Here is a 14,569-nt window from a genome sequence, read left to right on the forward strand (position 1 = left end):
GTGACGGTCCTCCCGCACTCCTAAGTGACACTGGAAATACTAAACCCAACATGAAAGGACCTTACCTTCGCCAATAATGGTGAGATGCATACAAATGTGCTCCTTAATTTTCCCATCCTGGCTGCAGTACGGAGCACGCTTCGGCGCGTGGCCAAAGCATGCGCTTACTTGATAAAACGGGATCAATCAATCGCATACGTCTTTCCAAGCGCAGCCATAGAGATAGTTCAACAGAAACTTCTTAGTTGCAGAAAAAATTTTTCTATTGCGGGACTCCAACCCGGTCCACCGCCGGTCCGAGGCAGTCGCTAGGCCAATTGAGCTAACTACGACCCATATCAGATTGTATGCGGCGAGTGCGAACTAATGAACCACTCAAAAGGCCACCGGTGATGGTATAGTGTCTCGAAGAATCCTCCAAGGTTGTATACATTTGTAATAAGGGAGCAATGACTCTTTGGCGTCCACCCGTGCGCAGCCATATGGCAACAAATACGAGCCTTACAGCTTTCAAAGAGATTTTCTAGCTGGAGAAAAATTGGTCCCGGACCGGAATTCGAACAAGGAAACATAGGCTAATTACTTCGATATTACAATTCTGGTTAACCTTGCAAGATTCTCTTAAACTTTGTATTAACGCTTACTTTGACATTTCCAAGCGAAGCGAAGTTGTGCCATGGTAATTTCTCTAGCGTTTGCGAGAGCAGTGGTAGGTGTATAAAATTTTTGAGTTCGACTTTTATTTAGGTAGTAATTAAAGCTGCTGTTTCAGTGACGTTCGTAAGTCTTATTGATACGCTCGAAAGCTTGTGAGGTTCGTTGTTAATGCGAAAGCATTATTGGCTATGTCGCGTCCGCAAACGTGTGTGTCCGCAAATTTTATCCGCAAGATTACATCGTTCTCTGGAGATAAATGTGTGAAAGTGTGATTCTGATAGTGTGTGATAAAATGTTGCCGTCAGAAAAGTTTGGTTGATGAGGTGTAATTAGTTAATCAATTAAACGCGAAAAAACGCGGAAGCATACACTTAGGCGTCAAAATAGCTATGGACGTTGATATAGTACATAGACGTCAGAACAGCCACGGACGTTGGTATATTATGTGGACGTTTTGCTTTCGCATGCTTTCGTTTTGCTATAATGCGATTCGCCGCAGTGATCTCAAAGTTTTTTTACTCAGCATTCACGCTGCGGTGGGTTGAATGCTTGCCGTGCAATTGTGAAGATTCCGTGCGGTGCGCAATGCAAGGAGGCCAGCGCTGAATGCATGTATATTTTTCCTTATGGTTCAAAAACATTCGGCATAGTGATTATGAAGTGCTGAATGCCTGAACAGGCGCCTGGAAAGTCTCCAAAACAGTTCAGCCTAAATATTCGCTAGGCCGATTAGGTTCCGCCCAAACACTTTCGCTCTCAGTCGAAGAGTGAGTATTTTTCTTCACATCGCGTTCCCAAAAAACAAAACAATAAACGCCTGATGGTCGGAAACCTGGCAGCCTTCTTCGCTGGGTGCCCTGACGAAGAACAGGAATTTGCCTCACTTCTCGACTTTTTTTTTTTTATCGCTACAGTGTGCCTGCAGGCATGAAGTATTATTTACAAATATCGATACACACTGGTCTCTCGAAGGAAGTCCAATGTTCATAACTGTCGTCTCCTTCTCCAGAGTTCAAGTTTCAACAACTTGCGCATTAGGTCAGTTAGCTCTCCATTTCGATCTAACACTAAACCATGAAATGCAAACCACACTTCGAGAAAACAAATGCATGCAGAGCCGCCAATTTATGCCAGCCCCCTTACAGAGAGAACAGTTCAAACTACTCCGAGAAAAAAAAAACTGAGGCTTAGCACATCAGTTCCCCTCACATTTTCTGCAGCTTCCCATGTTCTTTACTTTGTCACGTCAAAACAAATTTTGTAGTGTCCCTGGTTTTTGGAAAATAAAACCTTGTGATTTTCTTTCCCTTATGAGTTATATGCAGTTACTATGGCTTACTAGTTTAGATTTTCAAAAGCCGAGTCCTGTACATTTCATTAGACTTTTCGTCTTCTGCATCTAGCAATATCTAAGGAGCCATGCAGCATCAAACCGTCCGCGAAAGTCCGTGAACAAGGAATAAAGAGAGAATAAAGCAACGAAAGATATTCTACCGATCTGAATGGCTACTGTTTGCACTGCATTAGACGGGCGTAGCTGCTTACCGAAACGGTCAGACTGAGATGGCAAAGGGCTGAGCAAATATTGAAACCACTGAAGGAGAAGAAGGACGGGTTCTTTCGACCATGATCAGTTTGTTATTTGAAATGGTAATTGGTGCGAGCAACCCGGCGATTTCCTGTTTACCATATGTAAATGTGTTACCAACCCAATGCAGTGGGTTGATTCTGTGATCGTATTGCTTGTGAAATTGTGCGGAAAGCAACGGAAGTCAAGTTTTGTTTTTTACACGCTCATGCCGCATATCTGCGTAGCAGCACAGCAAAATGCCTTCTCAACAAAAGTGCAGGTGCACGGCGTGCAAAATTAAACAAAACAGAAAGTCGGCATATTCGTAAGGCGGAAATCCACTCTAGGCGTAGGACGTGAGTCTAAAAGCCATAACGGCTGAAGTTTTCGAACCCTTGATAAACGCTGACAAAGTTTACGGCACGCTCAACCTAGTATTATATTGAATACAATATGATTTACGAGGCACTTTTGTAGTAATATCGTTACCAATTTTCACGCTGTTTTTTATCACGCCACAGCTAATGCATAAGCAAAGGCTCTTATAAGCTGTGCAGGCATAAAATTCGAGCATATTTTACAACTTGTGAAAAGATTTCTCAGACGATTATTCATATGTTTGTAATTTTGCGGGTTCATCAACAAACTTTTCATTATTCTTAGAACGGCGCAGATTCCCTCTCATCATCCTCATATTTTTCTAAATTCTGAAGATTTTTTAGCCATCGCTCATAGAGTTCTGGTGAAAACCATATTGATCTATTTAACCAACTTTGCACATCTACCGCAAAGAAGATTTCAGTGCAGTCTGGTTAAGGCCACTGTGTGCTCACCTACTGTTTTAGACATCCCGCTTCTGCTCTGTTTTGTGAGAATAAAATACACGGATCAATTTTCTCGCAAATAAATTATCTTCTGCCCAGAGCTCAAATAAATAACTTTCAAAACCGTGTAGCAGCCAAGTTAGTGAATGAATTTTGCAGGGTATCATTTCAACTCTTTCTTGGTTCTCTTCAATTGCAGGTGAATCCGTTTGTTTCGGCATTCTACGAAGCGGTTATCCTGTACGCCCTCGCTATCAACGAAACGATAAGCGACGGCTTCCCTATCACCAACGGAAGCTACATAACGCAGAAGATGTGGAACAGAACGTTCGAAGGTAGGTTCGCGCTGTCTTCCGATCACTGGTGAATTTTTGCTGTTTTTAAATCGTTCTGCAAACCAGTCCAGTCTCGGCAAAACTTTCAAGCCTTCAGGTTTCACTCACGTAGCCTTTGATACACGTAGTTTACGTGGGCAAATGAAAAGCTGAATGAGTGAGCTCCTGGGGCAGACATTTGTCTGTATAGGACAGAAGTTAACGAAAAGCGGCGAGATTGGGCGACTGCTATTTCCATCCGAATACATACGTTAGCACAGCGTGGGTTTATTTATATCATTTCGCTTCTCGAGATGCCTAGAAACGCGATCAGGTTGTGTCTACAGTAATCACGAGGTTTTGGATGCACAGACAAACCTAACTTGTTCTGCCTGTGCTTTGTCTTCACCAGTCGTCATTGGGGAAATGCCGCGCTTTTGACTCGCTGCTTTTCACTTGGTGCAAGTACGAATCCTGACTCGACGAGCTGCAGTCGAATACTTGTAAACGAACCTATAGATTGTTTTCCGTATTCACCATTTTGAAAGGAGACAACAGTTGCCAGTCGTGACTGGTAAACGTCATCACTTGCTCTTCCTTTCTCTCCTCAAAAAACAAAAACAGAAAAAACAACTTATTCTTATTGTCTTCCTCTGTATGTATATTGAGTTTGTTTCCGTAATGTCTGTAGGTATATAAACTCTGTGACTTTCTACGACTCTGTCGTGCATAGAACAATTGTACAATGCTCGCGGAATGCAACAGGGCGCAGTTTTAGATATTGTCAATAATGTTGTCGTTTTTAACTTACATTAAGCACTGGTCGGCTGAGCTTCTGATCTATTGTGTGAACGATGCTGGCTAAGAGAAAGAAAAGATTAATTAAAGTAGAATGCACAGAATATAACCAACCTCTACATATATACTTCATAATTTGCGTTAATGCGTTTCACCCAGTCCGAGCCTTAGCAGTCATGTAGATATTGCTCAATCAGGGCATAGATAAGCATTATGTAAAAATACTGAAAGATATCTATAACACCTGAACAGCCACCACAGTCCTCTAAATGTAAATAATATATTCAAATAAGGAAGGGCGTCAGGCAGGGGGACGCGATCGCACTAATGCTATTCACCGCCTTTTTGCAGGAGGTATACAGAGGCCTATATTGAATACTGATGGGGATAAGAGTTTATGGAGAATATCTTGGTAATTTGGGATTTGCGCATGATATTCTCTTGCTAAGTCACTCAGACGAACTGCAAAGCATAATCAATGAGCTAGACAGGCAGAGCAAAACGGTGTGTTTTAAAATAATAGGCAAAAAACCAAACTAGTGTTCAAGTCTCGGAAGAGAACAGCAGTTTACAGTTGGTAGCGAGATGCTGGAAGTGGCAAGGGAATATGCCTACTCAGGGCAGGTAGTCACCTCAGATCCGGATCACGACAGTAAAACAACTAGGAGAATAAGAATAGAGTAGAGTGCATTTGGCAAATTCTCTGAAATCATGAGTGACAGCTTACCACTATCTCTCAAGAGAAAAGTATAAAACAGCAGTATCTTACCATTACTAATTTAAGAGTCGTAAACATGGAGGCTAAAAAAGGGTTCAAATTAAGTTGGGAACAACGCAGCGTGCAACAGAAAGTAAAGTGAATTCGCTGCAGAATTCTGGAGGAGAGATCATCACCACGTTCCCTAAAAAATTTCCGACAAAACCAAAATTGAAAAGTTATAGAGAAATTACGCTCAAACTTAAGAGAGCAACATCAAGGACGCTGAATTTTATTTTAACACTTCGAGGTGGCAAAGCCTTTAAATGAGTGCTGAAATTCTCCTCCGATTGCATGTGCGACCGACAAGCTCCTTGATGTGTCACTCAAAAAGAGTGCTTTCACTTTGTGTTTGTTCATGTTCTTGTTTACGACTGCTAGAGATGTTGCAACAACTAAATTAAAGGCTAATTTGAGGCAAACTAAAGTTATTGTTGTCTGTTCCGTCTTTAAATGTATGTGTTTTACAATGCTTCAGACTCTTTTCAAAGAAAACATCTGTGCAGTTGTGATCAGACACTTGCATTGCACTCTCAGAAATTTAAATTTGCACTGTACTCTGCTTCCCAAGGTACCTTGTAAAGCCTCACGTCCCTAATGCATTCTGTTGCATAAAGACTGGGCAAGTTAACTCAATTGAAAACTCCGGCAATATGAAAGAGTCATTTCGCAAGGTTACCAAAAACTAAAGTCGTTTCAACAACGTCAAGGGCCGCGAACGGCTTCTAATTAGGTTCCCAGCATGACGCCTCATAAGAGAACTTATTTTATTCCTTGTTTCTCTGTTCGGTAAAAGAAAAAGAACATATAAGCTTAATAAGATCGCACCTCGTCCATCGCGAGTGGCTAGCCACTGAGAGGCACAGCGCTATATCGATAATTATGTTTCGCCTAATTTACCCGCACGCTGTTGAGCTTTTAGCCGGCGAGTAATTTTAAAGCAATTTGCGATGGCTTGTGTGGCGTCTCCTCTTGACCGCCTAGGCTCCTCTGCAGACGATGTAGGCTGGCCCAAAGGCCTTTGTAATTTTGCATTTCGTCATGCCATTATTTTTGCCTTCCGCCTACAGGGATTACGGGAACGGTAAGAGTAAACGAAAAGGGAGACCGGGACTTGGACTACTCCATCTTGGACATGAATCCAGAAACAGGCCAATATCAGGTAAGCCTCAGAGCGTCGTGTACGCAGTGATAAGATTGTGATGAAATATATAGGTAACTTGGCAGGGCGTAGTACTATTTTAAACCAGTTTGGGCACAAAAGGACTAAACTTAATGAGGGAGCGTGCATTGTGAAAATATTTAAATATTTTCACGTAAAAGAAGTTCAGATGGTAAAGATTTGGCAGTGTGCTAGAGCCCTGTTTATAGATGGCCTTTCTGTTAGAGCCAAAAGTCTTTCTTTTGCATAAGCACAATATGCCTCAACATATGAAGTAAAGAAGCTATGTGTTTTGAGAAAAAAAGTAAGCTCTTAATGTTTCTTCATATAAAAGGTTGGCGCGCAAGAAATAGAATTAATAAACAGATTGCCTGAAGATATGGGCAGGGCTCGGGAAAGCAAAATAAATTGTCTAGCTAACACGAGCCAAGTCTATTTTACAGCTTCTATAAAGACAGCTGGCGATTAAAAGGAAGCAATGTCTCTGCTTCTTTCAGGAAGCGCAATATTTTGTTAAAGTTGTTTCGATGAAACCTTGTCTTGATTTAGTTCTGCAAGGTATAGCGCAAATATTAAACGAGTGTTTTCCTTCTGGTGTAATACTGAATATTTAACAAATGTCTGATACCGCTTGCGTAAGCGAACTCTATATTGAACTTCAGCAAAGTTACGTCACTCAGCTCTATGATGCTGACTTATATAGCGCGAAGTTTTGTTAACTACAAAGAAACGAAAATAAATGAAGGCCATCGTATACTGACTTAATAATCATAAAGCTTGAACTATTGACCCTATGTTTCGCTGGCGAAGGCTTGGACATCACGATATGAAGAACTTTTCACAGAGATGACAGACTCTGGAACCACCTGCGTTGCCGGCCTCAAGAACTCATACGCGTCCTGTGCCATCGGGTTGTACATTTACCGCTACAACCCTGATATTCTACAGGAAGCACGTCTTGAACGGTCTGTTTCGCGCCAAATTCTGCTCGTATGAAGCAGACTCAATTCCTTGCAATAGACAGCATTTTTTGTAGTCTGGTTTTCACGATGCTATAGTCGCTGGTTACCTTCCTTTAATTTGTTGTTGAAAATAATCCGATGCTTCGAAACAAGGACTATACACGTACTCTAGCAGTATTTAAAGAAGTTCACAGGAGCAAAAAACCGCACTACAAAAGAAAGAAAAAAAGCAAGCGGTTACGACAGGACATCACCAACCACTGGTTTTAAGTTCAGAATTGTTCATGACTGCAAATTTAACCTGGTGCAATGACACAGGAGAACGCACACATCGCAGCAACAGAAAATATTGCAAGTACCACGTAATCCCAGTGCCACAGGTTCTGAATCTGTGTGATGCGTTTCAAGTATGTCAATCGTGCGTCACTTGATTCCACGGCGTAAAGCGCTGCCGGACGTAATTTGTAATCGGACACGAAGCCAATAAAATCACACAGCGTCCAGCTCAAGGGCTCTGTTGTTCAGTGTTGCCAGGCACGCTGTAAGCTGACTCCACTGACCTGGATTACCGTGGCACTCCAGTCTTCGTTCGCGGGAAGTCTAGTGAAGCCAGAAACACGTGACGGGGTTCATTTTAGTTTGCTCATTTGCGGACTGCGGATGCAATCAAGTTGAATGCGAGAGTGCCGCTAGTTAGTAACGAGTAACGAGCGAGTGCACAGGCTTCAATTAGGAGAAAACTCGTCGCTTTTGTTTTGTTTTAGTAGCAGAAAGAACTAGCGGAAAGCTGACGACAGCTGCATCTGTCAGGGCAAATGAAGTGGGGCTTAACAGAACACGCATCCCTTTGGGCATGCGCTTGAGGATGCTTTTAGCGGCCCATTCTTTGCCTCTCATCCCTCCGATGCATCTTTCAAGTGCATTAACAGCACTGGAAAAGGGAGATGTGCATCCATCTCAGCCTTCCCTTGTTTCGGACGCAAAAGATATGCGGCATCTCTTCGTTTTTGTAGTGGAATCAAATTGCATTGTTGCCGCATTTTTTCCTGAAGAAATATTCTTCCTTTTTGAGTTATTCTTTGAGGCAGTGGTTCCGATGTGTTGTAAATAAATGCTTGTCATGCTGGCAACTCCCGAGCAGAACGAAGCTGTGTCTCAGTTCATCTCGTTGATATTGGGTATATAGAGTGCTATGATGGGAATTATTCTTGTTGCGTACCATTTTTGCGCGTTTTTGTAGCGAGTTCATCATCGCCTTTGTAGCGAGTTCATCATCTGGTATGAAGTGTTTAACGTCAGTCTAAAAAGCCAAACATGCTGGCCGCTTCCAGTCAACAATTCGAAGCGACCACACTTTTTCTTATTGAACGGCATAGCTCGTCGGTTTTCAGGGCACGCTTCGTTAGGTTTCATAGGATTAAAGCCTCAACGCGACTCAGGCATTGAGAAATGCCTTAGGGTAGGGTTCCGGATAATTTATACCACATAGGGTTTCTTTTTGCTCACTGGCATCGCAAAGCACACAAAAATTGCGGGTTTGATCTCGCCCGTAGCGGTCGAATTTCGATGGAAGCAAAATGCGACAGCAACGTGTACTGTGCGCTGAATGTGCGCGTTAAGACCCCAGGTGGTTGAAATCATCCTTCGCCCTCCACTACGGCGTCCCTCAAAGCTTGAGTTGCTTTCTGACGTTAATAATACAAAACCGAATCAAGTGCGTTATAATCTTATTTCCTAACCCATTCAAACTTATATACATTTTTCATCACTTATGTAACTATGTCAACTATGTTAAAGTAGTTGAAGGGGCCGGGACACCAAATTTTGAGGCTATAAAAAGCCTGCTATGGGATTCCTCTGCACGTAAGGGCACTCAGAGCCAGGTGTTGGGCACAACAAACGTTTAAAAAATATTTTAATACGGTTCCAAAGATTACCTAGATGCTCACTCTCACGATCTAGACCCATCGCTAGCGCGATTATCGGTAAAGTCACTACATTGAAAGAGTAACCAACGTTTTAGTGACTTCATACCAAAATACAGTGACTTACGACGAGCGGGGTACAGCCACAGCCATGAGGCACGAGTGACAAGCCACGTGAGCGGAGTTGACGCACCAGCGAGCCGCATTTGCTGCGAACCGACACTCGCTCGGTTAGTTTTTCTCAACGCATTGCCGAACTAGCTACGCTTACTGGCATTTTGCTAAGTACATCGTATCTTCACGCGAACCCGCGAAGGCGATATTAGAGTGCGATAAAAAAAAAAGTCGATGTAATCATTGGAATCACATTCGTCCATATCCGAGCTGCTGGGACTAGCGATGCCGTTGTTTGTTTTCATGCGCTGGTCAGCACGTGTTTGAGAAAGCAGACGATGCAGCAGTAGGTGCGTCACAACTTTCTGCGCCCACGTGACCAGGCAAAGTAGTTGAGCATCCTAGACAGTGACGTCACTCTCCAACTCGCCGTTCCGAAACCGAAAATCGTTCACTTAAAAATGCTATATTAAATTATTCACCGTGAATATATGAATCTTTGAGTTTATCATGCTTCCTGGAGCAATAAGAAACGTTTGGAACAAAGAACGTGCCAACGACAAATTTTGTGTCTCCATCCCTTTAAGCTATATAAACTGAGCAGTGTTCATGTTTACGCCGACGTGGTTCTTGACTGAAACCTTTCACATGATTTTACATATGCAGAAAAGACACCTATACTTTATGTTTTACCTTAATTATTAGCGGTTATTAGGATAATTACAGAATGAAGTAATAATTCAGGGCTTGAAAGAGCAAAATCTGCGATAATTAACTGGTCATTTATTGCTGCTATGCAGATATTCTAGCTTAGTTAGGATTAAAGGGACATAACTAACTCAGATGATATCAAGTGATGGGATTATCTATAGATTTGATCGCAACACACAGCGCGGGACTCTGGACCGGCGAAGCCGATGCAAAATATTTACGCTCTCGCATGGCCGGAGGGAAACTAAAGAGAGAAATGGGTTAGCAATTGAATCAGAGCTGGGATAAAAAATACTCATCTCGGCCGTAATCCAGCACTTCGCATCGGTGCATGCGTGCAAGTTTAGCGCTCAATATAGCGCCCCTGCGAGCTTTCTCATTGTTAGAGAGGACTGCTGCCGGGTCATCATTTAGCTTTTTTTACTTTTCATCCGCCACTCTGAAGAACGCAAGAGAGAAAGTGAGGAGAAAAATAGTCGAATAAAACTTTACTTGGCTGAACTGCATCGCAATCAAAGTGCTTTAAAAACCAGAAAATACCGCCATATTTTTGTCTCCTAATCAGTGTGAGTTTGCCGTACTGCTTTAGTGGGACAAAGAGATAACGTCGTTTTTATTTTTCCAAGAAAGCTTAGCTCTTATTCGAAACTGTTTATTGCCCCTCTTGCGGCGAGGCAATTTTATTTGATAGGTTAGATACAGCCCCCCTGTGGTTCTCTGGAAGCGTTTGTTTTGTTACCCTCCTCAGCAAACCCCAGAGAGGCGAACGCATGCATAATGCATTTTTAATCCCGGAACAAATTCAGGGCGTTAAGCATCGAGCCTCTGGAATGTTCTTGGCACGTGCATGCAGACGCCTCTGAAATATTTGTTTCTCTATGGTTCTTGTCCTGCTAATTTTTTTTTAGTTCAGAGAGGACGAGTGCTCTTGCGGTCTTTGTATAAATACTTTTTGTTCTTGGCTCTAAAATATTCTCACGCTGAAGAATTGGACACGCACTTTTTTCTATTGTTGCGTGTTTCCACAGTTCGTCCAAGCGGAAGGAGCCACATTCTCACGCAAACTATCTTTATTTTCGCAAAATGGAGGCTCTCAGCGTTACCTTGATGCTCAAGCAAATATCCTAGATAGTGTGGCTCCACTATTCATAAATAACATCTTTATGAAACAAGATTTTGGATATCAAGGCGTAGTGCACGCTGTAATATCAACATAACTGCTCGTAAAACACGCATGTCAAAATGAAACAGTGCATTTTTCGAGAAATCTGTGCTCTCAAAAAAAAAGAAAATTTATAAAGAGCACATACGCTCAATAGATGCGGTTTCAGACTATCTTACGGCAACCATTTCAAATGCGTGGATACTCCGTGGAAGTGGCAGAGAAGAAAAAGTTAAAGAGTTACGCAAATTACGATCACTATGATTTCACCGTTGCATCATGCGTTAGGGTGGAGTTACCCTTGCTCTTTGAGAAATGGTTCTGACCTTCGCTTTTCAGCAAGATGTTAAAGACGATTGTCACTCAAATGAGGAGGCTGTAAGCACTTTTCACGTGCTTCGAAAGCATTTGGGCCCACTTGTTTGCTATTTTCTTTTTTGTGAAAGCGCTTCTATCGACAGATTTTTTGTTGTCGGGCTCTGAACGCGACTTATGACACCATTCATTATGCAATAATAAAACACCTGAAAGTTCATGTTCGCATGGCCTGTTTATTTAGTTGGTTGGGCTTAGTAAATTTTTAACAGTTACGCAGCGGTATCGCGGGGTAGTTTAACTAACATATAGAAGACTGCACGACACCTAAGTTGTATGCTTCACCTCCCGTAGTTAGGGTCAGGGCCGACGGAGTCACCGAGTGTTCATTTTTTCTCCCTGTAGTAAACTGAACGCTCTGGATAGCAGTGATGTCGCATTGTAATACCATGAAGAGCTCAACGTGTGATGAGCAATCATAATCAAGTTCCGTGTAGCATGCCTTTAACATTGTCTCAACATTGTTATTATCTCGCCTCATTCCTAAAACAAGTGAAGTTCCCACCGCGACTTCACTGAAATGCTGCGAACACAAAATTCATACAGAAAAAAGCAAAAAAAAAGAACAATTTTCTAGGCTATGCGATTACATTCTTCCAGGCTAGTTGGTACATATTTTTCGAATTTCTAGAGCAAAAATAGGAGGACACAAGAAATGAAGTGGACAGGACACAGCGCTACTAAAGACTCCACTTTTATTCAAAGACTGCACTTTTATACAGTAATCGTTCTTAATAACAAAAAGGAAAAAACACCAAGAGATTATGAATCGCCTAGTTCCACCCTATGCATGAAACCGAATGAATTTTGTTTACTAAAGTCTAGCAAAACTCATATATATATATATATATATATATATATATATATATATATATATATATATATATATATATATATATATATATATATATATATATATATATTTGCAGTGAGCGAAATTCATAGATTGCTGACTAGATGCTTTCATGACTTGATTATGTTTGACTAGATGATCAGTGTATGTGGCGTTTTGTATCTTAGATTGCTCATAAGGCTAAGGTGCCCTTTATACAGAATCTGTTCTGAAAGTAGTAGGACTGGTTTTTTCCTGGGCGAACGGGCGGACGAGAGTCTGCGCGTGCAGGATCGTTGAAGGAGGATATTGGGAATGCTGGGGAAAATCGGCAGTCGGCTCTCGGCCGTTGGAGAGAGCAGGTTGCTTGTACTGGGAACCCCTGTCGAAACGTCTCGTCATGCAGATTCATAGAGCGCTTACTGGACCAGCGATACGCGTTGAAATTTTGGGTAAATCTTAGTAAAACGGACAAAGAGACTCACGACATGATTAAGGAGGCCTACGGTGAAACTGCCATGGGTAGATCAGGTGTTTCTTGAATGGCACAAGCTGTTCCAAGAAGGTAAGGAAAGAGTGGAAGACGACGACCGCTCCGGACGCCCTTCGACCAGCAAGACCAACGAAAATGTGCAGCGAGTGAAACTTTTACTGAGCAGTGATCGTAGGATGAGTATCAGAATGATTGCTGAGGACATGAGCATTCCTCAAACCCAAGTTTTTGAGATCGTGATAGAAAACGTAGCCATGAAGAAAGTGTGCTCGAAGTTGGTGCTAGGAGTGTTGTCAGGAGCAAAAGGCCAACCGGAAAGCGATCCGCCAGGATCTTCTTCATCATGTGAATGAGGACTCCGATTTTTTGCCCAGCACGAGGCGGCAATGCTGCCTCAGCCCTGTTACAGCCCTGACCTCGCCCCGCCAGACTTTTTTCTATTCCCAGGAATAAAAGCGACGCTCAAGGGGAAACATCACGGATCAGTAGAGGCGGTTCAACAGGCCGTGACGAGGGAGCTAAACAGCATTCCGGTCCAGGCGTTCCTGGAGGCGTACGAAAACTGGAAAACTCGTTGGCAGCAGCGTGCAGGTGCGGAAGGGTGCTACTTTGAAAAATTCTAATCGTCTGTACTATTCTCTTGAATAAAATTTAGAAAAAAAAATGAGTCCTACTACTTTCAGAACAGACCCTGTATGTGCGAGTGATGATATATGAAAATGAAAACACTTCACGCATCGTACACCACGTCGCTTTAAAGTAAGGCCAGGTTGCTGGAATGCTTATATGATATGCATGCCGTGGGTGTCCCCGTTCGTCTAGATGCGTCCTTATCAGAAGCGAGTACGCCGTCCTTGTTGTGGTTTCCCCTGGGACATACTCCGTGTGCAGCCGGCTCTTCTTCACCAATCCAGCATCAGAGTACGCGCCTGGGCAGCGTGTGCATTAGAACGGCAAAAGCACTAGCATCTTTTAAGGGGGCTCGGTGTTTCAGCATTTGAAATTCAAATGAAATTCATGATTCGGCCCCTTGCGCCACTTTAGAGTTCCTCGCCGTAATGAAATTAAACTTATTCTTGCACAGCTGACACTTTTCTGTCTCCTGCGTAGGCTTCATTTGCAGTCCTTCGGGTTCAGACGGTGCGCCTATCATTCTGCTCTTGATGACTGCTACGAAATGCCTCAGAAAACCACTCGAGAGTTCTAGTATGTTTCGGTTTATGCATCTAAAACAAGGTTATATCGGTGACTTGTGTTTTCCTTGTGTTTTCTCTTCCAACTGCAAGACACAGGCGAACTTGTATCTTATTGACGAGTGCTTCTCGAGACCGTGCAGTTACAAATTTTTAATTTTTCCTTTCACTAATAGTTCGGCAACAGGTACTAGATTTTTTTATTTTTCTTCTGGAACAAATTCATCATGCGCCTACGAAAGCGTGTAACCTTGAATGTACAGATAGACAAAACGTTAGACAGGTCGGCAAGATTATAAGTATTCCTGCATACATACAAGCGCCTTTTCAGCATATTTAGCACTCTGAATTTTAGTTCTCATAACAAAAACGAAGCCAAACTAATTTGTTCCTAGCGCGTGTTCAAAAGCAGCTTCTGTCGCGTAGGCGAAGCGTAAGCAAAGTCAACGTGCCTACGAGGTTTTGCTTAATTACAAACGCAATTCAAAAATCGCACGAACTGATGGACGAGTTGGTCATGCATGGAATAATTGAAACAGCGCAAGGCCCAAGGCCTATGAAGGGAGCAGAGGAAAGGAGGAAACGGCGCAGTGTTCTCCGTTTCATCCTTTCCTCTCCTCTCTTCTTAGGCCTAGAGCCTTGCGCTGTTTTAATTATATCAAAATCGATGACAGCTGAGAAAGCAAAAAGCATAAATGTGATTGATGCGGAGGAAATTGC

General features: G+C 42.5%; 1 protein-coding gene across 1 annotated transcript in view; it reads left to right on the forward strand.

The window, feature by feature from the left end:
• LOC149340431 (atrial natriuretic peptide receptor 1-like) overlaps window positions 1-14,569 on the forward strand; it is a 238,511-nt gene that overhangs the window by 145,336 nt on the left and 78,606 nt on the right. Inside the window, exons 4-5 of the mRNA XM_089549200.1 lie at window positions 3,251-3,386; window positions 5,991-6,082. Coding sequence (XP_089405326.1) covers window positions 3,251-3,386; window positions 5,991-6,082 — 228 coding nt within the window. The remainder of the gene's footprint in view (window positions 1-3,250; window positions 3,387-5,990; window positions 6,083-14,569) is intronic.

The sequence above is a fragment of the Amblyomma mixtum genome, chromosome 6 (genome assembly GCF_055824585.1).
Source record: "Amblyomma mixtum isolate Tamu chromosome 6, ASM5582458v1, whole genome shotgun sequence".
NCBI lineage: Eukaryota > Metazoa > Arthropoda > Arachnida > Ixodida > Ixodidae > Amblyomma > Amblyomma mixtum.